The sequence below is a fragment of the Melospiza georgiana genome, chromosome 3 (genome assembly GCF_028018845.1).
Source record: "Melospiza georgiana isolate bMelGeo1 chromosome 3, bMelGeo1.pri, whole genome shotgun sequence".
Classification (NCBI taxonomy): Eukaryota; Metazoa; Chordata; class Aves; order Passeriformes; family Passerellidae; genus Melospiza; species Melospiza georgiana.
In genome coordinates, this window is record NC_080432.1 from 55,013,440 (window position 1) to 55,040,816 (window position 27,377).

A 27,377-nucleotide genomic window follows, 5' to 3' on the forward strand; every position below is an offset into this window, starting at 1 on the left:
TTAGGAAGACAATTTATTACATATAATTTTCAACATAGAACTTTGTTCTTGTACATTTCAAGTTGTACAACAAAAATAAGAAAAACATTTTCTTCTACTTTTATTCTATAGTAGAACGTTTAGAACTTCGATTGCTTTCCATATAATGGATAACTGATAAAGTCTTAGTCTTTTGGTGAAGCAAGTTCATCAAGGCAGAAGATACACTGATTTGCTGCTTGAGATACTTTAGGAAGCACTTAATTGCTATTTATTTGGTAAAACAAAGCAGAGTTCTCTCTCTCTCTCTTTTAGGGACCTTGTTTCTCTTCAATCACATGCTTTCAAAAACGTCTAGGATGGTTCCATTGTAGCTTGATCCTTGGCAGTTAGAACCAGCTCTGCAAGGGCTGAAAAGCTTTTTATGCTGCTTGTTTCCAGTCCCATCTTTCGGATCTAAAAAGATACAGAAAACCCATTAATTTTCTTTAAAACACTGAAAACCCAATAATTATTCTACTTAAAATACTTAGTGAAGCCTATGTTTTCTCCTGTACTGACATGTGGCAAAAAACACAACTGCATATAGTGCAAACTGTAAATATTTGCATCCAACTTTGCTCAGTTAAGTCTCTCTGGTTACAGAAGTGTCTTGCAGGGAAATATTTCACCATCTTCTAGGCAACTTGTAACTAAAGCCAGCTGGAAGTTTCCCAGTGAAGCAATTAGAAAGAGAAACTTGGCTGCAGTTGGTTTTAATGCATTGATTTCAACTGATTCTTTTTTTTTTTTTCCCACTCCTAATGAAGTTTCTGGGCAATACTTTAAAGATCAACGTGAATACATCCAAGAAGAGCCAACAGCATGATGGTGAAAGCATTTCAATAGGCTGCAAAAGCCTATGGTTCTAGCCTGGAACTTCCTGGGAGACAAAAACAACTCTACAATTAGAGGTTGCTGCAAGTAATTTCTTAGCCAGGAAATCTCTTGTTCTGACAATAAGAAAAATATGGCCATGAAAAAACTAAGAGTGCAGTGAAGCAGAAAAATCTGGATCTAACTAAAACCATAATGAAGTGATTCTGAAAAGGTGTTTGCTGCTGGACCTCTTTGTAATAGTCACATGGACCAAAACATCTCCAAATGAGTATGAAAAATCTCTCCCAGTTCAGCTTAAAATCACGCTGCAGTCATGGAAAAGAACAACAGCTCAACCCCAGGCAAAAGCTGACAAATAATAGTTTTTGTTAGTAAGATCTCCACAGTTCCACCCAATTGTGATTAGTCTCATATCTGAGAAAAGCAGCTGCTCACACACAGGCAGACTTAATCTACCTGCTAGAATGCATCAGCAGTATCAGCTCACAAACAAGATCAGACAATTCCTGGCATAATGATATACACTCTTAGCTGGAATATCTATGATAGAATACCAGAGTTGGAATAGATATGATTTTTAGAAATAAAGGAGTACAAAACAGTATGTTTATACAATTTAATGTAGCTACTTCATACATTTCTTGGAATATTTTCTGTTTTGCTATTTAAAATTTCGTATTCAGCACTGAGAATCAGTTACAGTTATGCAGCACAACAAATCAGGCTGACATCCTCACAGCTCTTGGGAACAGACCCTGACCATGCAGAAAGTTAAGGCAGAAGACAGAAGGCAAACAAAAGAAGGGCCATAAAGAAGTTTCTATCACACCTAAGTCAGGTCCCTGCCCTCTCATCTGTAAAGACAGTGTTTCTCCTTAATGCTTCCAAGCACTGAGCAGTACTTGAATTTTAAGTAGTAAGAAATATAAGATTTGCATTTGTACAAGAAAGGATAGGAAAGTATGCATTGCTGAAGCAGTATCTATAACCACCAAGGTCTGAAATAATCTCCTTTATACAAATGAGAAAACACAAAACAAAAACCCAAACCCACACCAGCAAAGCTTTCAAGACCAAAACTGGAGTCAAGGTTCCCTTTTCTTTTCCATCTCCCTTCCAAAACTATTAATAATAAGAAGAAACTCGTTTGTCATAACTTACTTGTTCTCCAAAATACTCAATGTCTAAGGCCAGCTGGAGTCGGATTTTGTTGTCATCACTCATGCCCCCATTTGTACCAACAGGGTTTGAAGTTGCAGTTCTTCTTGCTTGCTTCAACCTTTTTAGACTCTCTTCCATTTTCTTAACAGAACTGAGCACATCAGATACAGTTTCATAATACCTGAATTAAGGAAGGTTAATGAGAAAGAAAAAATTCCACTTTACAGAAGAGCCTACTTCATACACAGAAGTACATCACTGGCCCTGCTGAACAATGCCAGAAGGAATGGCTTCCCTTGCAAAGCAGCTACTGATTAGCATTACCAATTGACCAGTATCTCCATCATTTGTTCCAGAGGTTAATCTGAAGATTACTATTTAGTCTTGAAGACTCCTCATCACAACAATTTTGACTTGTTCAAGATGTCTGTACTCAATCGTGACCAAGGAATGCAACTGCTCAATTTTAAACAGTCAAAATCAGCCTCTCTTTACAATCAATAGACTACTGACAACACTCAATTTTATAGTCAGGACAGGAATAACAGCCTGACAGACCAAAACCCACATATTTTTTGGCAAGTTATAAAAGTGTGTATGACAGCACATACAGGCACACCAGTCAGTTTAAAATGAAGAAACTGATTTAAACAGGAGTCTCAGGAAGCTGGCAGGAAAAGTGAGAAGAACCCTAACCCTAATTTAGAAGTGGTAGAGATAAAATAAAACACCGCTGCCCACAAAGAAAGAATCAACATTAAAGAAAGCACAGAATCAGAGATCTACTCAACAAAAGTTCAAAAAGTCTTATGGACTGAAACCCCATGCCTCAGTGGAAAGAGCATATCATACAAATTAACAGATGCCCAGGACAGTGAGCTAACAATAAGAAGGGAAAACAGAGCAACAATGGGAAATTAAAAGATCCATCAGAGAAATGACCAGATTGAGCTATGTTCTGTAATTTGCTAAAATACCTAACTTTCCAAAAGCCTATGAAAAATATTACTGTAAGAATTAAGAGTTGAAACAATCTTCCTCATGATTTTAAACAAGAAGGCAACAAAAAGCAGAAAAGCTTTTTACAAAAAGTAATTAGATAGGGATGGCTAAAGAAAAAGTGCTTGCCAGTGCCATGGAAACTTGTTTCATGACAGCATTCTATGAAAAGTAGAAGTATTCCAGTAAAAGTCAGTCGTGTCCTCTTCTCATATCTTGGTATTTCCTAGTCCCACTCACTTGTGATTAATTCCTACTTCTGTTGTACTCCTAAATCCTTCTGCCATTTAAGCAAATTCAGTCCCCAGTGATTTTTAACTAGTTTATGCTCTTTTCTGTTTTTTCATTTGGATGTGAATATATAAGAATGTATTATCACAGCAAGAAATTATTTGCATTTGTATTCTCAATAAATAAACTACAATACTCCTCCGTGTAAGAAATTCAGTTTCTTTGACCTGTCGCTTGCCAATGAGGATATTTTAGAACAAAATTATGAAAATAGTAAACTTGCAAACAGAATTTGACAGAAAATTCTAAGGAATTAAGAAATGAACCTGCCAGTCTTACTGGTGATTAACCACTACCATCATGTTTAACCTTTTGGAAAGTGAAGAACTGCTTTTTGGGGGGCAAAAAAGTTCTGGTTGGGTCCAAGGAACTATGTAACAGCTACTCTGCATGGTGTCACCAGATTCACTTAAGCTTTAAAAGCAAGATTAACCAGGCACACAGATAAAAGAGACAGACAAGAATTCACCCCAAGATATTTTAGCTCAATAACCTTGAGTGGATTGAGATTCCAGGAATCTTTGCAGTTCTTCAGCAATGTTACTTAACAAATAACAATAAGGTTTTTTCCATGCACTAAAAACTGGTAAAAAGACACCAAGCTTGAAAAAACAGGTTTTGTGCAAAATTACAATGGCCAGTGCAGTCAAGATCAACCTAAGCTTAGCCCTGTCCAAAATACTTACGAAAAATTTTGAGGATGGTTGGTGAAAGTGTAAAATTGTCTTACAATTTTATGTCTGTTCTGAAAAGTACCAGAAGAGGAAGAGCAGAGAGGCATAAGGAAGCAAAGGATAAGAAAAAATTCCTGTTCTGACTATGGTTTAAAACTGCAGTATTACTATCAGGTTAAATCTCAGGGGAAAAAAAAAAATCAATCTATGCTCAACAGCAGCCAACAGACAATATAATATGCAAAGGATTATTGGGAAAAACCATGTAAGGACAGACAGAAAGCACACATTATACTTTAACCTGCATGGATTCTTCTGGTGTTATCATCTATGGTCAGAAAGGTCAAAGAGAACCAACCAAAGCATAGCTATAAATATGGGAAAAGGAAAAAAAAAACCCATCCAAATAGACTAAGGTGACTCTTTAGTTTTAGGCAAGGTTAGAGATAAAAAAAATATAGCTAACAGCAAGGGCAAATTGTTGACAACACAAAAAGTAGGAGGTGTCCTGTGAAATTTTCTGGCAGAACTTTCAAACAAAACTAAGTATTGCTGTCTCATGTTACATGCTTTAACCGGGAGACCTCACAAAATGCAAAATTCCCACTCAGTAAAAATTTAAAATACAGCAGTAAGAATTTAAAATACAGCTAGACTGATGGAAAAAAAAAGCCACTAAGGAAACTAATGCATATGTACAACTACTACACATGTTCAAAAGTCCTCAAGATGCTAACTAGGAAACAGAAGATCTGCTAAAGAAAGTATTACTTTATGACTGCCTTATTAAAATTGTGAACAACTAGCTCTTCAGCAGTTTAAAAAGCCCAAAGCTTTTTTTTAAAATCACTAAAAAACTGGATAATCATAGCATACATTAAAGACAAAGGACAGTAGAACTCAAATTCTTGAGAATTCAACCACTGTTCATTGAAAGTAACAAGGTTAGCAACTTTCATTGAAAGTAATGGGTTTAAGGTCTTACATCAATTCTGCACATCTTTATTTCACTGCTGCATTCCCAGAACTAACCAAATTTTCAAACATCCTATCCACCTCATCATGGTTTGCACAGATCTGAGCAGGAATCAGGTTTTTGGATTCCCTGCCCAGCTTTTCATCTGCTGAACATGCAATATGAGAGCAAATCAAAGGAAATATTTCCCACCTAAAGAGTGCTGCATTTTGATTTTCTTTACAGTTGTGTTAATTCATAGCATTTTGTTTTTTTCCTGTGCCTCTTCCATAGACATTGGAGTTTTTAACTAAGGCAAGTAATGTTCTGTATGTTTTTCTTACTTCTGTGTGCTGTCAGAGAGAGCCCCTTCCAACCACTGATGAATCATGGGCTGCTTCAAGGTGTCTCTGTAGTCATTCTGCAGTCGGTAGAAGGGCTTAAGAGCACTGTCAACATAAGGTGAGGCTTTAGTTGGCACCTCCTGGCAGATGACAGGGAAACAAGTTGGGGAAGAAGGAACCAGTCATTTACTTACTCAAAGCATCAACACCCAATTCTAGCACACGTAAAAAATGCTAATCTTGTACCTAAAGCAAAGAGATACATAAACCATTCAGGACAAGTCAATGAAGAGATCCTTATACACATGGAAGACACCATCACAAAATTATCCAATATAATACAGAACAAGGTTCCAAATGCCCAAGGCTTTTTCAGAGATGCATGTGTCAAACCATTCCTATTACCAGGGTATGATCCTGAATGCTCTTTCTGCTCTTACTGATTCCAGACAAAGCTGAGCAGACTCAGTGCCCAAAACAGACTATTACACTTTTGTTAAAATACCTACAGCTTTGTACTATACTTCACTAGGCTGAAGACACTGTCATGGGCTCTCTCAAGCAGATATGGACAGGCTCAAAGAACTCAATAATCTCAGCACAAGCCCTTCTGAGATTTAGTTTTTCATTTGCAAGCAGTACTGACCTTGTTGGTTCTCCTATATAATCTTGGAACTTCCAGTGCACTCTTCAGGTATGCAAAGGAGGACTCACTGAGATCCTGGATGATCCTGTTATTCAAGGTAGGCACACAGGCTGAGAGAGAAGTCTTTGAATCTTCCAAGGCTCCTATTAAAGTCAAAATGCTGAAGTTTAAACTGAGCTACCCTGCCCAAACACAAGTTATGTGAATCCCCTCGGCTTCCTAATCCCACTCACTGTCTGGTGTCAAGTACAGGATATGCTTACCAAATAAATACACACCAGCCACTTATAAAACACTGCCAGTAACACCAACCATTCCTCAGCCAGAAACACAGACAGAGGCAAGGAAAGACAAGTGGAGTAAAGTGACATTCTTCAGGTTCAAAGTTTTTCCAGTATTACCAATGAGGCAAGGGCTTGAATCAAAAGGCTCTGACCTTCCAAAGAAACTGTGAAATCCTCTCTAAATTCCCTAGAGAATTACTGGAATATGTTCAACTCAAAGCTGTGATTGGTTACAGACCATCTACTGAGCAGCGGATGTGCAGAAGCTCCTAAATCTCTAATAGACTTGGACATCTACCAGTAGTGCTGATTTAGATATCAGCAGAATTCATGATGCAGAACTCCTGGCTCTGCTTGCAGACAGGGACTAGTTCACTAGTTCACTCATGCATGTCTCGCTTTAATTATTAAATTAAAATCAAACTCCATATTTCACATAAAAATGATCAGACAAAAAAAAAAAAACAAAAACAACCAAACAAATGAACCAAAGAGACAAAGCCAAAAACCAAACTAACCCAAACCAAAAACCCAGAAAGAAAAAAGGAGAATAAAATACTGAATTGCTTCTACTCTCTGAAGTTAAGATATTTAACTATGATACTTTGATAACCCTCTGCCTCAAATGACCCATCAGGCCTAAAAGAGAACAGTCATTTTAGAAAAATATTTTAGTTTCTACTGGATAATGGAAAGCCTCTCCTTTTGTGTTCTTCCCCAATTATTTCAGAAGTTTGATGATATGAATCTTCTAGGATAGAGTCCCCACTTTCTGGAGAAAAATCCTAAAAGTACTTTAGACTCATTTAATTTTAACTGTTAAGCAATTTCTAGACTCAATAGATCTGTTCAAGATTGTTTCTATTTAACAATTTAAACAGAAGGCAAATTTCATTAAGTATTTTCACCCTAAATAATGAAACTGTAAAAGTTGATTTCATTTTTTTGGCAGAGGGGATTTGGGAGAAAGGAGAAGGAGCCTCTCAGCTTTACCTGCAATGCAAGACATATTCTTGAAGCCAATCATTTCAAGCTTTGGTTTAATCATGTCTAAGATGTCCGGAATCTGAAAAAAACAACCCAAAACTGAGAGAGATATATAAAAAACATGTTATAAAAATTTTAACTCCTTCTCCTACATCCTGTAAGTTTGAATTGCATCACAAAACACCCTCAATTTCTACGGTTTTACTGCATCTCTGTTCAATCAATACTAAACTTCACAATATGCACAGGAATTTAGGATCACACACTAAATCCTCTACCTTATTATTGTACTCAGAGGAAATATTTTAGAATTAACAAAACCTCCTGCAATTTACAACTTCACAAATTACAGAAAATTCACCCTTACTGAAAATAAATACATAGGAATCATCCCTACTGGGAGACAATTAACAACATACATCTCTCCTCAAGATTCTGGATCATTAATCAAGTATAATCATGATGATAAAACCTTTTCCAACCTCAAAGACTAAAACCAGCGAACACTTAAACACATTAAAGCTGAATGTTGCACCACACTCCAAGCTGCAGCAGAGACTTCACTAGAAAAGGTAAGATTGGCAGAGTGGCACTTCACACCAAAAAACTTCAGAAAGATATTATTTTAGGAATTAAGCCCAGCAGCTACTGATAAAAAGAATTTAAATACCTGAAGTGGTTTGCCCATAATCTGCCATTCCAAATAAACACAGAGTAGACTATGAATTTCAGTTATCAGACACCCCAAGTTATGGCATTTAAGATTAAAAAATAATTATGGTACATTATTTTAAACAATTTAATGCTCTTACAAGATGCCAGAAACAATGATGAAGATTCTTTCTAAGTAAAGTCAAAAGCACAAACCCGATCCTGCAGTTTGTCCAGATCTGCAGCAACATATATCAGCTGAGTACTAGATATAGAAGACAATGGCACACTTTCTGCAGAAGATCCATTTCCTTGGTCCTCACTGGGGTTGAGGCTTAAAGAAGATTCCTTTTTACCAACTGGCACAGGTTTTTTGCTCTCCTTTGTATTTTCACTGGAAATGGGCCTTACAGAAACCTGAAACATCAGATTGAAGTGTGAACCCCAGCAATAGTGAAGGCAGTTAAAGCTGGACAAACTGAAACAGTACATAAAAGACTTGTAAGCCTTCAGCATTAGAATGCCATACTTTCAAGGGATATTACCGAATACCATTACTAAAATATGCAAAAAGTAAATGTTAAAAAAATTTGAGTGCACTACAAAGTTGGGTGATTTAGAACAAGTTTGTCTAAGGTTAAGAGAGGGCAGTCCAGTCCTGCTGTCAAACAGCTCCTTCCTCCCACCTCCTCAAGCTCTCCGCTGTCAGGCAAGTGCTTCCCCTGACTACTCTGCTTTAACTCTGCTACTTATCAGTACTTTGCATGAGCTGATTTAGCTGAGAGAACTAAGTCACTGAGTCACAAAAGAAATTATAAATGGAGATCTTTCTGCTGTCTTCAACTACTGAAGGGGCATGTACAAAGAAGACAGAATCAGATTGATCTCTGAGGTACAGTGAGAGAGTAATAGGCAATGGATATGTACTGTGCTAAGAGAAATTCTGACCACATAGGAGGAAAAAGCAATCAATCATTGGACCAGGGCTCCCAGGAAAGAGTGCAATTATCATCTTTGGAGAGACAAAATTCAACTTAAGAGGCTCTGCACAACCTTATATAAGCTGGTCCTATTTTGAGTAGGAATTGGGACCAAATGACTTCCAGAAATCTCTTCAAATCCCAGTTATTCTATTGTACTGTCTCTCTATGGCACAAGAAACAGGGGCTCACTTGTACAGCTGGGAGCAGGCAGTACAAGAGCAAAGCACATTTTCTCTGCTCAAAAGCAGTGATCATTGATGCTGAGTCAGCTGCCCAGGAAACTTTGGCTTTGCATTCTCAATACTAAAAAACTGATCTAAATTATATCACTCCTTATTTGCAGGGTTATTTTTTTCCTGGCTGTGGTATTCACAAGCCCTCTGAACAGAAAGAAGCTGTGAGACAAGCGGAGAAGAAGGAAAACACAATTCTTATCTTGCTTGCTGTGCCTGTGTTGTGCTAAAGTAGAATGCAATATGGAGATTGTTTACTCAAAGTGAGGATGTTTTGTTCCCTTGGCCTATCAGGGCCAAGAAGTGTGTGTGTGCTGGGACAGTCACGGGACAGTCACGAGAGAATCAGAGTGCAGTCTGTGCAGTCGTGAGCAAGAGAGAGCGCAAGGCAGATTCAGTTTAGATACGATGTACATAGTAGAGTATAATAAAGTAACTCATTAGCCTTCTGATGATGAAGTCAGATGCATCACTCTCTCTCCCCTTTGCTGGAGTCGCCTTTTATTTACAATACCTGGCTCTGTTTCATAACTTCACTCAATCAACAACAAACAAACAGAAGAGAACTAACATTTTGGCTTCTTGTTTCAGTGGCAGAGACAGAATTGAGCAGTATGAAGTACAGCTTTGGCAACCACCAAAGCAGCAGACAGCAGCACTGCAACAGTACTGATATTTGTGACTAATCACGTATTTTGCAGTGATACTTTTTATAAGCCAAACTCATTAACTGCTTGAAGGTTAAAAACCACTATATTCACAAAACTCTTAAAAAGAAGTCATGTATTTTGCTTCAAAGAGTCTCTTTTTGAGGGACACACCCCACCACCAGCCCCTCACAGCAGGCCACTCTCTCACCTCGCTGATGAACACGGAGTAGCGAGCCAAGATCTGCAGGCTGAGCTTCCACAGGCGGTGCGCTAACAGCGGCACAAACATCTGATCCGACCAGCACTTCACAAGACTCGCCCACACCATGTGGGTGGCCAAGAGACAGAAGGAGCTCCCAGCTAGAAACGATCAGGCAACAAAGGTCAAGTTCCCAAGAATGTTTTTAAAAGATGCAACATCAGTGTAACTGCATTACCCGAGATCTTTCCTAAAAGATTCAATCATCAGATAGAAACGCATTAAGCATTTCCTGAAATAAACTTAAAAAACTATCTCCTCAATGCTTTAGATTTCAAATTCCACCAAAGTCTTGCTGTAGCTGTGCAGGCAAAAGCAAGAAATGGGCATTTGCCTGCAATAAAGGCAGAAACAGCTTGGCCAAATAATCCACTTCAGGAAATAACATTTCCAAAATAATTTCTGGCAGTCTTTTGAAGAAGTTACATTAGATATTCCTGCCAGCCATAACATAATACTCCCTTTCCACTAAACTATTGCTCCTCTCCCAGTTACATGAGATATTTGCTATAAATATTTATTTTCAATACTGTACAAATGTCCATATTTAAACAAAATACTTTTTAAGCAGTTTACACAGTTTTACATTTAAAGCATTTTAAGTAGTTCTAACATTTTAGAGAATACAATTAGAAAGACAAGGAACGTGTCTGCAAGTTCCAGGCCTACACAGTGAAGTGGTAAGATTTATACATATTTTGTCTCAATTAGGATTTTTTTTCTCCTGGTTTGCTTCAGAGGGCAAACATACACACATACAGACATTTAGATGGCCCATAGATACCTTCTTCATAAGTATTCACTCTGTTAGCTGAAATTAGTTCTTCTGATTACAATATGCTTCTAATGCATGTATCAGGCTATTCCTCTTGTGTATACCTCCTCATAAATCAATGTGTATTTTTGGAGCAGACACCAGCACTATGAATGACAGCAAGCCTAAATGCTGCCAACAGACAGCCATTTTTACACAGTGCTATACATTGCTACAACATTAAGAAAAATATGCCCAAATAACACAGCACAGCCTTTTTGTTGTCATTTAGAAGATGTCAAATGCTAACAACTCCTTCTTGCACTGAGGGGTGCTTCCATAAGTATGTCAATGCCAGCTGCTAAAGAGGGGTTTTTAGTAAGCAAAGTCATCACTGATCAGAATTCTCACATTGCCATCTCTGTAACAATGTTTTATACTGTTTGAACAGTCAATCAGAAATAAGGAAGCTCATGTGAACCACGGGATGCATGTTACTGAATACTCAGGAGACAGACTGATCACTGCTATTTATACAACTGATTCCTTTACAATACATATTTTTTGCAATAAAAGTTTACCTGGTGCTTCCTCTAGTGTATCTGAAAGTGCTTCTTCTAAGGCCCCTGCTATTTCTCTGAATCTATGAGAAAGAAAAAATTTGAATATCACAATTCATTGTTTAAATTGATGCCTAAACATTTTTCAATGTTTACTTCAGTATTATTTCTATGTGCTATCAATGGACATACACAGATTTTAAACCCGGGGTTATTTTTGCCCAACTTAACACCAGCATTCAAACACTTGAAAGAGAACCTTTGACATTTTACAGGCACCTACAAAGCTTATACTTTAGGATATTACTAAAGTGGTTGCAAACCACAACTATCATCAAAATGATAGCTCACAGAGTGACAAGTCCTCAGCTTTTTGAGGAGGAAAATTTTTTGTTTTGTTACTGTTTTTAAACTATAAGCAATCAAACTGACCTTCTTTAACCTTCAGGTATGTCACATGATACTGGAGCTCCAGATTTCTACATGTTTGTTAATGAGCAGTAACATAAGGTTCTGCAAACAATTCTGTACCTAATAAAAATCAATAGTTCCTCAAGGACACCTGTTTTGGTTTTTTTTTTTTTGTTTAATTCCCATTTAAAAATACCATTTTTTTAAAAAAATCACCATTCAAAGCAAAAAAAAAAAAAAAAAACCAACAACCCAAACCAAAATGACATCTCCAAAATTTTCTAGGTATAACAGCAGGTTATTAAAACCTCTGATACTTTTCCATCCTTGCATCAATTTAAGCTTCCCTGTATAAAGTTCTGTTGTAACTAGTTTCCTCTTTTTTGCTTTTATGTGCATCATAGTAAGTCTGTAAATCTTCAAACTTAGTAATTACAAACCTGTAGGGTTTCTCTTAAAGTCTCTTAACTATCATTTCCAGATCAGGACAGGAGCCCACCTAGTTTTTTTTGCTCAAACTCCTAATGCACTAGGATGGATGTTTAGCAACTAAACACATTTGTGAAATGGCTTCAAAGCCTCAGGTCTGCCCATGCCCTGCTTCCATCAACAGAGCAGTGTCTTTAAGTCTTTTGGTGAAAAGGATTAGAGAACAGAATAAGGTTTTTAATGACAATGTAATTTTTGCTGAGTATGTCTTACATAGGAAATCATTTCCCCAGTGTAGGGCACAATCAGCTGTATTGACACAACTGAAAGAATGACACAGGGAAAGAGTTACTGGTGCTGTTTTGCCAGCACTGTTACAGAAGAAATGCCTGAACATCCATATGCTCCTCAAAGGATCATTTCTAAAGGCTTTAGTAATGGCTGATTTTTCTGGGAAATTTCTGTAATTGAAAAAAGAAAACACCAAACAATCTTAACTATAAATGCTGAAGTGTGAGATAACAGTTCAATCAAAATCTTGTATGACTTAAAGGATATTAACACACATCCAGAGAAAGTTTTCCTGATATATATAATTAATATGTTGTATTATTTTCACAATTATTACTCTTCACACACTGAAGAGTTCATGGGTACTTCCAAAGTTAGATTCCAATATAAAGGCACACTACCATTTAAGATAAATCAGCTGCTGTTATCCAAACATTTCACAAAATAGTACACTATTTAGTCTTACAGTAATCTTGGATTAAAGGAAAATTATATTTAAAAGTGTTTTAATCAATCAGAGCTCAGAATACCTAATGGCAAACATTTTTGAAGAGAAATATGCTGAAGCTCCATTTCAATTTTATGAGCAAGATTATCAAAGTTTGATCAATTGGTCTCCTACTAGAAAAGTTGGACTTGAAGCAAAAGGGCAATTAATGATACATTTCTGTTAAAAGGTTCATAATGGCTGCAGTTCCACAGACACTTTCAGTCTGTGCATCACTATGTAGTGAATACTCCTGCCCCTTCCCTTGGGCCAGCATGAATATTTGTACAGTTAAGTGGTTTGGGGAAATTGACAGGAGTTGAAAATCAGTCATTTTTTTTCTGAGTAACAGGTCCTTATCAGTTCACTACACAACTGCAGGAACAGATATGTAAGCAAAAGAACAAATCAGGGTATCAGATGTTGGGACTACAGTTTTACAAAACACCACGAACCACCAAAATATTAAGACCCAGCTCCCAGCCCCATGTTCTTGTCACTTATATTAACTCTACCACTCATAAGATTCCTGGATGAAATTTTTCAGCACAAGGGTATATTCCCCCTGGATTAAAGAAACTGTATAAATGTGACTGTGGTAGTGTTATTGCCAATTACAGAATTGTGCAACCAAAAAGGCCACTAAAGTGACACAGGTTAAAAATAAACATCAATTTCTCTTCCCCCTCTTTTGGAAATTCCACTTTTTGTTTATTTGGTTTTTTTTTTTTTTTTTAAGAGGCTCTCAGGCTTTGGACCAAGAGAGATTACACATGGCATAGCTGGGTGATAGCAGACTTCATCAATGCCTTGCCTGCAGGGTTGCTCTCCAGCCCTACAATCAGACATGCAGACTACCCTTTCTAAAAATACAGTTTTGTATTCTATTTTGTTCATTAAAATTCTAACATTACTAGAATTTAAAAAGGACTTGGCTCACTCTGTTCTTTTCTAGCTGCAAGGTCTGTAAAAGAAAACATTATAGATACATCAGACCTGCTACTAAAATATTCCAGAAGTTACTACTCAGCTCCTCAGGAACAGGGACTAGGAGGAAAATCTTTGGGAAGGCAATGATACAATTTAAGGAGTACATCCTGTGAGACATAAAGAATGTCAGAAACATAGCTAGGTCTGGAAAAGCTGAAAGTTCTCAAGTCCTTTAGTTCTATACATCTAAGAAAAAAGATTTCTTTATTCACAGTAAGTATTCCTCTGGATTTGCATAAGTAGCATTCAACATACAGCATAGTTTCAGGGACACTGGAGAAAAATAATTTGAAACAAGAATTCAAGACTTATTTAGATCTGTTCCTGAAAGTCTTATGAGTAGCTTATCAAATCTGGTGTAACAACACAGTACATACTGAAGAGTAGTTATGTGATTTTGTTGCTGAATTGTTGAAAGATATATAAAAGTTACTTGACATAATTAAATTCTTAATTTGATTTGCATATGATTTGTTGACAAGTCAGACTTTGAACAATGGGGAGGTGTGACCTTAAGAGTGAACAAAGAAATGCATGCCAACCTTATTTGAAAATAGACAGGCAGATTCCATTTGTTGTTAAAGCTGTGGTAAGAGGGATGAGCTCTCAAGCGCTTCACGCTGGCCTGGGAGCCACACTGCCGTTCGAATTTCCGTACGAAATCCATACTGGTGGTGTATCTCTGCAGGAAGAGAAGGAGCACTCTGCTCACACACAGGCTCCCAGCAAACAAGGAAGGCCACCACCCATTCAGCAGAACACCTGTATGATGCTACAACTAAGCTCAAGGGTCAGGATAGGCTGACACTGCCCCTCATCACCTAATCACACAAGGCTAAAAGCCCGGACTGCAGACACCAAAACCAAATTAACTTCAAAGTGTTACTTTATGGTAAGGACACTTCTAAAAACAATAAAACTGTCCAAGCATGCTGATCAAGCAGAACTGATCAGAGATTCATAACTATTTGTGAGCTCAGTCACTGGGGTGGTGCTGCACAATACTAACAGAGTCAGGTGCAGCAGATAAAACTACACAACAAGGAGAAACAATCAGGAATGAAACTCAGAAGAACACAAAGCCAACTGCACATGAGAATGGAAGCACAATATTTTTGTCTGTTACACAGGAGCTGTACTATAAGAATTTTTAGAGCTGTTTCCCTAAAAATGTTTTGTAAATATCAAAAAATGCAGAAGAACTTAAAAAAATTTCAGATAAACTAACTTCATCCAGTGTATACTTCTAGTAAGTTTATGAATAGTATTAAGTTGGTTACAAGCAAAAAAAAAATACATTAATCCCCAAATATACTGTGGATTTGGTCTCAATAGTATGAGAACACTGAAAATAATGAAATATTAAATTAAATCATGCACAAAGCAGAAAGTCAAATACTTGATGAAAGCCAGAAGTAAAACAGTACAAAAAATGTTATTTCATACAAAATAGACCTTGCTAACAGACCATGAAACTTACGTAAATAAACTTATAACCAAAACACAACTGCAGTTAAAATTCTATGAACTGAAAGCTAGTTTGGTTTCTGTGCAAGTTTCTTCTATTAAAAAAAATTAGGAAACAGCCATAAAACTTATCATATATTCTCATAAATCCAATATTGAATTAATGAAATAGTCCAGACAATCTCTCAGTGCTTCTGACTTCACTGCAGGGTTAGGGTTCAATCCACAATCCAGAGCACTCACTACAGGAGCCAGGTGATTTTGCCTCTTGTGAAGCAGTAAAATGTTATCAGAATCCCCTGTGTTGCTGCTTAGAGGGCCTGCTCTCAAAAACTCTCCTGTGAACAAAGGACATGAACTGCCACAGGGATGCCCTCAGTATTGGGTATCTCAGTAAGTTCATAACTTTCTGTTAAAGGTATAACTACAGAATCCCTTTCTTGTGATGTGGTAGTTTCAGTGACAAGATAATATCCTGAAAAATGCATCCAAAAGCTTTTAAGTGACTACTTTTCTCCTAACCTCGTTTTATCTATAACACAATGAACCCATAAAAGGTATGGGAGTTAGACCCAGACTGAATGACAGATTATTTCTCTTTCAGGCCTCCTTTCTTAGATAATGAACCCAGCACTGTAAAAAGGCAAACAAGCTGTTAATGCTCTGCTACCCCTAAGTGTAAGTCAGAGATATAAACCAAACACTCTGTAGAGACCAATCAATTTCAAAATAGACGGCACCTCAAGAGACATTTATCTCAATATTGAAAACATTATATCCAGGAGAGGGAACTAACTGCAAGATTGGTTCCTATTTCAGCTTCTAGGACTGGATTGTTGACTGCAGATTTATTTAAGAAAAGTAAAATTGGGAACCAAAAGGGAACAATTCTCAAACAGAGAAATCTAAACTTAAATGAATGTTTAGGATAAAAGAAGTATTCTTTTAAATACCCATAAAACTACACATCTAACTCAAAGAAAGGCACATCAACCTGAAACTATTTTAAAAAGCCATGTCGCACAAACGCTTATTTTAACATACTTAACGTTGCCAGTCTGATTTTTAAAGGATTTCAAACAAATCTTTCAATCCCCCTCTCTCCTCTACACCTAAAAACCCCTGAACAGAAAACACAGCATTAAACCTATAGGTATATATGAAAATACACATGGAGAAAAAAACTTGTTCTGCATTTCTATCAACCTAGAAAATGGAGACAAAAGATTATTGTCTAAAATTTGTGTAGCATTACTTGGCTCATCATCAGAGCAAAACAATTTTAAAGGCTTTTTCCTCCCTCTCAATTCAGAACTATTAGTCTTTAGATAGGTGTAATAGCATTTTTACACTTGGCATTTCAACTTTGTATTGATTTTCAAGTAAAATATTGTAATGATTTTAATGATTTTAATGACTATGAGTTCCTTAAGTAGTCAAAAGCAGTCTGGAAAGTACTTTAGACTTACTATGTGATTTACCTGGAAGTCATGGTTGGATGCTGGGTTTTTACTGGGTTTTTTTTGATTATTTGGTGTTTTATAAATAAAGCAAACACCTTTGTTGGCCAGTATCAGTGTAACATAAGACAGGCCTTTTAAGCAAACCCAGCTTTTCTGAAGACACAATACACTCCTGTACATCATGGAGCACAGTACAGCAAAGGCCCAACAAGGCTCACAATCTGCAGTATGTAGGCATAAGGTGAAAGCTGGAAGAGTGACTAAAACTTCATGGTAAACTAAGAATTCTCATGTGGGAGGAGGAACACATTACAGTGTCACTTGCGTGGCACTACCACAGCTTTCTTCAACATCCATGTCATTTGCTTCTTCTTCAGAGACAGCACTGCAAACACTCTCAGTCATGCCTATCTGCCTTCACTTGTTCAATCTATCTGTACAAAGGAGATCTTAAACTCCAAGAAAAAATATTTAAGTGTTTAGTAAAAGCAGTTTTTCAGGAAGACATGAAGAATCACATGCCTTATCAACCTCCACTTGCAAGCCAGCATTTCCTCAAGTCATCTGTCCTGATATGCCAACAGTGCCTTCCTTCAGACAATTTACCACTGCCTCCCATCTCTATCTTGAAAATAAAATGTTTCACACTAAACACAAGTCAAACTGCCAGGGGGAAAAACTCCAATTTTTTCAGTAATCATGTTTAAACACAAAGCAGGCAGGACATGAGGAAAAGCAGAGAGTTCCTATTTTCGACTTGCAACACACAAGTCACAAGTAAAGCGCTGCCAGAGAAGATCTTCATACTAGACCAAGAAATCTATTTCACCATTAGTAAAAGATGATGTTTTAGAGACAGAGCAGCACTACCAATGAAGAAAATACAAGAGTGACAAGTACTTTAAATTCATTATTTAATGTAAGCTTGTGATATCAGAGAAATACTATCTCTGTTTTCTAAACCTGATGGTGCTGCCAAATATTTTCAGGTTTTAGTTGACTTGTGTTTATAATCACAACATAATATGCAGTACTGCAAGAGAGCAAAAGCTAAAACAAGCAAGCAAAACAAAGAATTTTTTTAATCTTCCCATAGTAAAAAATAAGTTGCAACCCAGATATTTAATTAATATTAATTACCAGCTCCTGCTATACAGCAGTTCTAGACTTGAGTGAACACTGGAGTCATCCACTCCCATCTTCAATAACATTGCAATTCTACTCCCAAAATAAAAACAATTTCATCTGCTGAATGGTATCCAATAACTTCTGTATGAGCTCTCCTAACAAACTTGAGGGGAGAATTAATTCCTATGAAAATTGAACCAAGTGGTTTGAGATAACCTCCTCTTCCAAGCCATGCAACAACATGAATTTACACAAAAGCAGCAGGGGGGGAGAAGCTAGAGAACATGACTCTTTCAATTCTTGTGTCTGTCACAGAAATTAGAAATGGAAAAAATGGAAATTAATTACCTCATGAAACACATCTGGGTTTCCAGGGTTAAAAAGTGATGGTAATTTCTCTTCCAAACCACGTACTATTTCTGGCCACACTGAGTTCACCAAGAAATCATATCCAGGAACAATATCTGCTTTTTCACTGAAAAAAATTGCAGTTATTCCATGGTTATATTTTACCACTAAGCTTCTATTTGGAGGCAGGAATCACTAAAAAATAGATGCACTGCACTAGACAAAATGCAATGAATTTTTTTTACATATTTATAGTGATTCTCTAAACTGTTCTTCCTTTGAAGATTCCTAATCCGATTCCACACTCTTATCAAATCAAAGGTGCTTTTTTGTAACTCTCAAAGTGTTTTAAAAATAATCAGCTACATATTTTGCGAGTGTGTACTGGAAAATTAGTACATTTCAGCTGAGAAATCCTAGGTATAGTTCAAGTTTTAATAGCTCCAAACTTCCAAGACCTACCAAGTAGGAATAATGTGACTAATGCAATGAAAAAGAGAACTTCTTCCTAATTGTTCCAATATTTATACATATTGTGTTTGATCAAAAGATCAAAAGTTACCTTGATTTTGGAAACTTAAAAATTGAGAGCAGAAGAGATAATAGCATTCTATTCCAATTTAGTACACCACACTACAAAGTAGAAACATTCCATTATTAAGAAGAACGATTAAAACTTGCTGAGGGATTGAAAGAATTAAAATGTTAGTAAAACTTAGGAGCCATAAAAAGCTCAGCAATGGATGACTAATTAGAAAAGTAATCCTGCAGTCCCTAGGGGCTATGTCCATAGTTCTGCTAATTACAGCAGTCTGCTATATTAACCATCCTGAAAAGAGATGAATAAATGGATTCAATTTAGTAGACCTGAATTATTTAAGCTTGAAAAACAGGTAATTTAATTGCATAAGGAATTAAGCACTTTTTGAGAACACAGTGGAAGCACAAATAAATTAAACCTGTAGTTTTGCTATATGCAACAAATCAGTCAAACCTCTGAGGACCATTCCCACTTTTCTGATGTGCAGTAGCTCAATAACTTCTGAACTTATATTTTAATAGCTTTATTATGCTCTTCTCCTTGGATGAAATGTACAATCATATTTAATGGGTTCAAAACCCAAGTTATCTGACACATTGTATTATGCACAGAACTCACTTCTACTACTGCAATACAGGATTGTCTTTGCCTCCTCTGAAGGTCTAGGCTGCAGCACCAGGAAAGTCTGCTCACTGTTTTGTTTTGAGTAACAGAGGTGTGAGGTACAAATCAAACTTGACTCGAATTTTCAGGAAAGGCCAGATAAGTCATTAGTGCATGAAAGCTGATAATGCAAAGGATTTCAATGCATATGATACTTGTTGTGACTTCAGTGCAGCTGAGAAGCCCAAGATACTCACCTGGAAATTGCTCCCCCTGTTACTTCCCGCAGGAGGCGGCAATGATGAGGAACAAACTCCAACAGCCTATTGTACATAGCCTGGAGGCCATTAGGGTGGGATTGCACATACTGCTCCACCATCACCTGCCAGAACAGCTCAGTGTTAAACGCCCAGAAAAGTGAATATAAAATATGCTGTAATGCAAGACTCACAAAACTCTTAACACTATAACCTCAAATACCGGGATAGTCAGTGTATTACTTATATTACTTTTTTTTTTCATTATATTTTCCAAGTATAACTTGCCAGCCTGAATTATTACTTCCTTTAAAGCAGCACTCTTAACTGACAAGACTGGCCCAAAACTGGGAAGGAGATCCTTTCTTTTAAATGTGAGCCACTATGTCTGGCTGCCAACCCACTGCCACATTACTGTCACCTGAATCAGTCTGTCAAGTTAAAGAGGGAACTGATAAAAGCTAATCAAACTCAGAATAAAGTAAAAACTCCTTCCAGATGTTGTGGTTGGTCCAATCCCAAATACAGGCAAGCCAAAGCAAAGCATCTTCTGTGACACTGCTAGCAGCTAGCAAATCAGCTTGTCTGGACAGTGCCTCATACTCAGTGAAAAGGGATAATCTCTGCCATAAAGAGAAGACAGTAGGAAAAGAACAACAGCTTGTTTCTTGGTATTCTTCCAATGTCTGAACACGTTTGCCTCTTGCTACAAAAACAAGTGGAATGGTGCAGAAGTGATGAAAGAACAGAGCCTCAGAAAACTGAGGGGAAAGTGACATGTCCCATGCTGTAGCAGCTGTTACAGCACGTAGCAGACACCCAATGGAAACCTGTCCTAAATGGGAGAGGTTTGGTTTTTTGATTCTTTAGCCGAAGAAAAATAGAGGTAAGAAAAAGAATCCACCCTGGATATAACTTGAAATTGGTGACAGGCAAGTAAGAGAATTCCTCCATCCTTTTCTTCTTAAATAGCAACAACAACCAAACTGACATTTTGCTGCAGCTCAGTTATCCTGTTCTCTCCACAAAGATATTTTGAAGCTGCTAACAAAAGCTGGAGGTTCACAGGAAAAATAAGCATGTTTGGAAAACAAATGGAATTTTTTTAATGTTATCTTACCTCATCTACATAAGGTTTTACAAGCACTTGGCCAACTAATGCCTCTGCATCTCGTGTTTTGTCAATTGTTGCGTAAGTGCGCAGACAGTGGCGTATTATGTCAACATTTGACGTTTGAAGGCCTTCCAAGAGCAGCCCTTCCAGAGACTGCTGCAACATGGCTGTTATTCCAGCAATTCGCTACAAAGACAAAGAAAATACGGTCAGAAAAAGCCAAAATCAAAGCCTGTCATCATTGCTGAAGTAAATTCATCCAGATGTGCCTAACTCAGCTTTCCAGCCTTACTTGAAAAGTACAAAAATTTGATAACTGACAGTGTTCAATGACCATTAACACAAACTTAATTGGCTACTGATGCTATATAAGACAGGATTTATTATAATAAAGTTAAAGGCAATTACTATGTTCTATGTGTTGTAAGTTCCATGGTAATTTATATCAGGTCTGCTTTATCCTGAGGAAATAAGTTACTGATTGCTCTTTGTTCAACTGAACCAGTATGTGACAATAAACAAAAGATTTACAGTAAGTGACCAGGGATAACAATTGTAGCATTTATCCCTCACTGTCAGAGACTAAACAGACAGTGTCTACCCAGCACTACTTGTCAAATTACCACAAACCAATGACACTGAGTGACACTAGCAAACACCAATGAAATTAGATTCCTTCTGGCTTCTGCCAAACAGCTTCTTCAGTCTACACGTATTCTCCTTTTTGCAAACCATTTTTCCTGATCTCCCATGACATCTTTTCCACTAGATCTGACTAGTGTAGCAGTGAGTCCATTGCTACACTACCTGCAGATATACTCCTGGCCCTATAACTCTGCATTTGAAGGAAGATCAGCAACACACATTAAAGCAGTCGGAGTTGAACTATGAATATAGCCAGTAAAATTTCTTCTCTCTCTTTTTACATGCTGTATTGTGTCCATCCATCCTAAAATGATTCATACAATTTTTACTGAACATGCAAAGTCAGGAACCCAACTGCTGACTAGTCATGAAAGCTACATTCTGATGAGCCTTAGCAACAACAGGTACAGGACACAAGTCCTGACAAACACCATTAAGGAAGCCACGTGACAAATGTTCTCCCAACCCATACACTACTCTGCTGCTCATGCTCACTGCTGCTAGTATCCAAGTTAGATATCCAACTCAGTGGCCAGAGGAGTCTTGTAAACTGTCCATGTAACAAAATGATCCCATGGATATTTGGAGCTGAAACAAGTTTGCATTGCCAACAGGCAGAGGTACAAACTGGAACTCTGAACTACCTCAACAGCTTGAAAGCCATTAAGAATGACACCCTCATGAGAATCAGCTTAAAGCATTACCCCATCTCTACATTCACAGCTTTCTTTTAGCACAAGTTTTCATTTTTTCCCTCTCCCCACTGAATGAATAGAAGAAAAAAGTCCCACCAAAACATCACTTAGTCTTTTACAGCAGGTAAAAGAGCATGCTGGGAGATTGGTAATGGCTAGCATAATTTCATGAGAAGACAAACTTGAATATATTCAAGCCAGCTGCTATGTAGGCACATTCCATTTATGTTCTGGTCTGTACACAGCAGCTAACAAAGCAAACATTAATCTCTAGAACGAGGCCTCAGTATCAGTCAGCAGACGAACTGCAAGATACATTAGGCTGACAAAAACATCTGTCATATTTCCCACTGTTACTCTCAGTAATTAATTCTAAAGAAGTAAGCAAACAGGGTATAAATCCTCGGAAAAAGAAATAGTTCTAGTCAACTGATAAAAATGACCTCATGAAACCCATTTTTCTCCATGAATTAATTCAATAAAACTCTGTGGAAACAGGCATTTGTCTTCCAATTATACTGGTTTTGCTTGACTGTGCAAGTGTTAAGAGTCATATAATACTTACTGGTCTCACTTTGTCTAAAAGGGGCATTCCTTTGCTTTGTACTGCATGAAATTGTAGTTGATTAAATTCTGTGGCAATTCTCTCTAAAACTTGTCCAGTTACAAGTGGACTAGAAGAGAGAAGATACAAAATGAGAATACACAGTTAGATCCTTTCAAACCAACTCCCTCTCATCTGTATCAGATGGACAGAGCTCACCCTCAATTTTTTGTAATTTCAGTATTTTGAATTCTGATAGGTACTACTATAATGATTGCAATCAAGCAATAATGATCTGGAGCATGCTACATGATTAGTGCTGTTTTGCAGCTCTAACATGAAGTGGGTGAAGCAGAAGCCGAGAGGAACATAAGCTCTATTATCACACGAAAAGTCAGTCTTAAGAGAGCTCAGCAACTGCACCAGGTGACCTTCACCATCCAGATTTGTTTCTTTCTTACTCTATCATATAGTAAAACTAATGATAGTTATCTCTAGAGAAACAGTCCTGCCCTTCTCAAGCCCACACGATCCCAATATGAGCCGAATTTTCAGTTGTTCAAGAATGATCTTAACTGCAAACTTAATTCTGCAAAGTGCCTCACCTGACTGAAAACATCTGCTTTTGTCCCTCTAGGTATCAACCTACTTTCTGGGACACCTACCCCCACTATCAATCATGTGATCCAGCACACTGAGCTGAAGAGACAGTCTCACACTGTGTCTTCCCTCCAGCTTAAATTGTACTTGCATCCCAGTCAAGCCTTTCAAGTGCATGACTGGTACATCAGTTCCAAAATTGGCTGAACAACATCCTGCAATCCTCAGCAAAGGCAGAGGAAGAGGTTTGACTGGAATTTGTCACAAACCTTCCTTGTACTAGGTTTGCCTTGTCTGCATTTAGCTATTCTTGCAGCAGTCCTTTCACACATAGGCAGGGAAAACAAGAAAAACTATTTTGTTTCACTTACAAATGACATTGGAATAAACTATAGAGAGTATTTCAGACATGAGAGGATTAGTGACTTCTAATAAAATAAAGTGAAATAAAATAACTGCACACTAGCTTCACAAAGCTTGCTTACTGAAAGCACCATGAGCAATTTGGAAGTTTGGAGTCTGAGTTACACGTTCTGTGAATGACTGGCTTGCAGAAGACTAAAACAAAGAAAATACTAAAATTCCAATAATTTAGTCCATCAGAGTTACATTTCTAAAGATACACCATACTGCTTGTAAATTCACCTTCAACAACACCATGAAATTAAGTTAGCCCCATCAACTACAAACAAAACCGAACATTACAATTTTTTTACCTGTTTCCTTCTAAAGAGGACAATTCTTTAGTGCCTTGGGAATGTAGAATCTTCTCAATTTTCTCCACAGACTGAATAACATGAATAAGTCTCAGGACACACATCTGCAATTAAAGAAAGATTTTTCATGTCCAACCCCAATACCAACTGACATCACCTAAAGAAAACATTTTAGATGGTTTCTTAGTTCTTTGGTTTTTTTCTGGTTAAAGTTTTCTCCCTTTATCTTAACACTTGAGTCATGTCTCAGTTGAAGTATTGCTCACATATGTCCATAAAACACCACAAATAAATGTTTGTCACAGATGTAGGACAGTTGTTCCTATCCCTGATGTTTTTCAAAGCTTTGTGTGTCTCCTTCCCATAAAAATTAAACAGTTGTACTTCAATTCCATTCATAATAAGTAAGTTTATATGCTACTGCAGTTAGAAACAGGAGCAACTGTTACAAAAGAAAAAAAAAAATCCAACTAAACCAAACATATGTTTTGGGCAACTACAGTAAAGCAAAGATTTATGACCCACTAGACACTGTAAAATATGAAGTTTGTCAACCAAAATTTCACTACATATTACAAGTACAAAATCCTGCACAGTGTGCATCTAGACAGCATAGAACTTTCCTAATTTCATTTTCTCTGGGTTAATGGCAAGATCAAAGTTATCCTAAGGATGATCTTCTGAAGATAGTACTATCTGCTGTACCTTTTTTCTTCTGATGTCTTCTTGTTTAGTCATTCGGTCGTCTACTGCTTGAATTCCTTCGCTGACACATGACTTGAGACTCTGTGAGAGAAAAAGTCAGTATGTAAAGCCTGCTTCCCATTTAAGGGTCAAAAAAACCTAAAAAAAAATAAATCTAAACTTAAGACACAGATTAATAAGATCATGGGACTAATAAAAGCTACACAATATCAAGTGAAAAAGCCATAAATACAACTAAATAACTGAAAGTAGAACCTGCTTCTTAGGTATTGCCATTGCAAATCAAATGTAATTATTTCCACCATAACCATTGTTTTATTACATTAGAGAGAACAAATGACCTTTGCCTCAACAGGCAATCAACCCACTATGTTTTTATGTCTTGCAACTGAAGTTATAAATCAGTTTTAAATAATATTTTTCATGCAATAAGGATTTCTCTATGATAGCTGACCCTGTTTTCTGTTAGACACAAAGGGCGTGATATTTTGGAGGCACATTTAGGCAGCAAGCATCCCTTTGAACTGGCTGCCAAGATGATCAAAAATTGGCCCTTCCTATAAATACCAAGTCACTGTGGAGGAGCCAGAATAAGCTCCACCTTCAAAAGGGTGATGTTTTATGGTTAAACCACACACTAAGGAAAGAAAGTCCATAAAGGGACTGTGCTGCATCTGAATTTTCTACCATCTTTAAGTTACTCAAATATTAAAACAGCTTCAAGATATATCCATAGACTTGTCTTGCAAGAGTCTATTCACTTGTCAAGTTTTAGAAACTCTTTATCTCTTGCTTGAAATGCACTGTAGGAAACCTAAATTTACTACAATACAAGTGCCTGAAAACACCATGCTTCTCCTACTAGCAATCTAAGTCATCAGTCTTCAAAGAAAAGCTTATTGGAACAAATATTAACTTGAATAGAAGACACTCTGTACTTGAATAGAAGACATTCTGTACATCACAGGAGAGCAAGCTGAAGTTGACCAAGCTGTTGACAACGGCTGTTTTGAACATACCATAACTTCTTCCCTTAATTGTCCCAAAGGTACTGACAGCTGATTGAGAGCCTTGTCCATGCCAACCTAAAGAAATTACCACAAACACATTTATTACTTTTTTGATAAGTTCATATGTGAATTACTGACAAAGCCTATCATTTTACAGATACTGAAAGTGAAGTGAGAAAACATAACTTCCTTTATAATTTCCAGGTTTTAATTCAATGCAAAAATATGTTATCTCAAATACAAGCATGAAGATGTACAACTGCTTTCACACAAAGCCAAAAGGTAAACAAAATTTCCTCCCATGGAAATTTTTCTTCTCAGAAGTATGTTAAGTCTCAGTCTGAGAATCTGTATAATTGGAACAATTACAATTTTCAGACATAAAGTTGGGGATTTTTTAAGCTACTCTGATATACAAAAAGTTTAAAGATTCCTAAAAGAATCCTTCAAAACAGACTTACTTTTATCATTGCTATTCTATTTTAATAATTTATTTCCTTCAATTTTAAAAGTGCTGACAGTTTGAAACAAAGTTTGCCCTGAGTTTTAACTCCCTAACAAATCAGCTTTAAAAGACAAAATGCATACATCTAAAACACTTACTACAGGCCAACAGCAACTCTGTACAGCAATTCTGTAAGCTCTACAGGAATGGCGTCTCAGTGCAGGTCTTAGAGACATCAATTTAAGATGCCTTAAATCATAAAATGACAAAATAAAAGCCATATACTTTTCATATGAAAAATAAAAATCCCACTGAACCACACTAAGCCTGAACTACAAGGTACAACCAGTAACACTTACGAGATTTGTTGAGAGATTAACAAAATCTGCATAGTCCTTATTTATGAGTTCTACCATAGCAGTTTTAAGGAGTTTGTAATAGAGCTCCAGATCCTCTCGGAGCTCTTCCAATTGCACACGTTTCCTGCAGTCTGACACAAAGTGATCAACATCAAAATCCGCCTGAAACAGGAAACAGAGAAGGATGTAAGTAAACAGTTCACACAGGGAACACACCCAAAATAAAGTACTCCATATGCCTGTGAGTTGACCAAACTAAAGCCCTAGGGGAAAAAAGCTTCTTAACGCACTAGCTAAACTCTCTGTTTTTAGGCTGAAAAGCACAGAGTGTCGTGGGGCTGAATAGCCAATGACGAGCTCCCCGAAATACAGGAGACTTAAAAAAAAAACCAAACAACCAAACCACGAAACAACAGCCAAGAGTGGAAATTCAGTACCGAGAACTGCTCTACTCTCTGCAAGCAGCGAGGCCTCTCACTCCCGTCAGTCTCGGAGCCCGGCCCTACCCGGACACGGCCGGATCCCGGCTCCCCGGTCAGGGACACCCCCGGCGCACCTCGCAGCCCGGCCCGGGAAGGGCCCTGGCGGAGCTGTAAAATCCCCACCAAGGCTCCGGGCCGCGCTCTCCCGCTGGAACCCGCCACCCCCTTCCCCAGGAGGCCCCTCGCCCCTCCACGAGCCCCGATCCCCGCGCACCTTCATGAACTCGTCCTTGTCGAAGCAAAGGTTCTCGGGGCCCCGCGGCAGGCTCATCCTGCCCTCCATGCAGCGCCCGCACCGCCCCTCGGCCAGCGCGGCACCGCCGAGCGCGGCCGCCGCCGCAGCGCCCCCTGGAGGGCT

General features: G+C 37.6%; 1 protein-coding gene across 1 annotated transcript; it reads right to left on the reverse strand.

The window, feature by feature from the left end:
• Nucleotides 1-27,325, reverse strand: COG2 (component of oligomeric golgi complex 2). The gene is made up of 18 exons (XM_058021061.1): nucleotides 27,234-27,325; nucleotides 26,538-26,699; nucleotides 25,743-25,808; nucleotides 24,724-24,804; nucleotides 24,019-24,122; nucleotides 22,724-22,832; nucleotides 20,825-21,004; nucleotides 19,705-19,829; nucleotides 18,304-18,430; nucleotides 14,440-14,579; nucleotides 11,311-11,372; nucleotides 9,925-10,076; nucleotides 8,067-8,267; nucleotides 7,206-7,278; nucleotides 5,929-6,071; nucleotides 5,283-5,422; nucleotides 2,020-2,200; nucleotides 1-435 (listed from the first exon to the last, which is right to left on the reverse strand). Exons 1-18 carry the CDS (start codon nucleotides 27,300-27,302, stop codon nucleotides 334-336), a joined length of 2,217 nt encoding a protein of 738 aa, XP_057877044.1. The 5' UTR covers nucleotides 27,303-27,325; the 3' UTR covers nucleotides 1-333.
• Nucleotides 27,326-27,377: the final 52 nt, after the last annotated feature.

What these genes read in the sequence shown, in the direction of transcription:
- COG2 (XM_058021061.1), bottom strand. Translation starts at nt 27,302, where the DNA reads ATGGAGGGCAGGATGAGCCTGCCGCGGGGCCCCGAGAACCTTTGCTTC. An exon ending in CCTGTCTATTTTCAAATAAG is followed by an intron (nt 11,373 to 14,439) that starts GTTGGCATGCAT and finishes TCTTTCTCATAG; the next exon opens with ATTCAGAGAAATAGCAGGGG. An exon ending in TATATAGGAGAACCAACAAG is followed by an intron (nt 5,423 to 5,928) that starts GTCAGTACTGCT and finishes GTCATCTGCCAG; the next exon opens with GAGGTGCCAACTAAAGCCTC.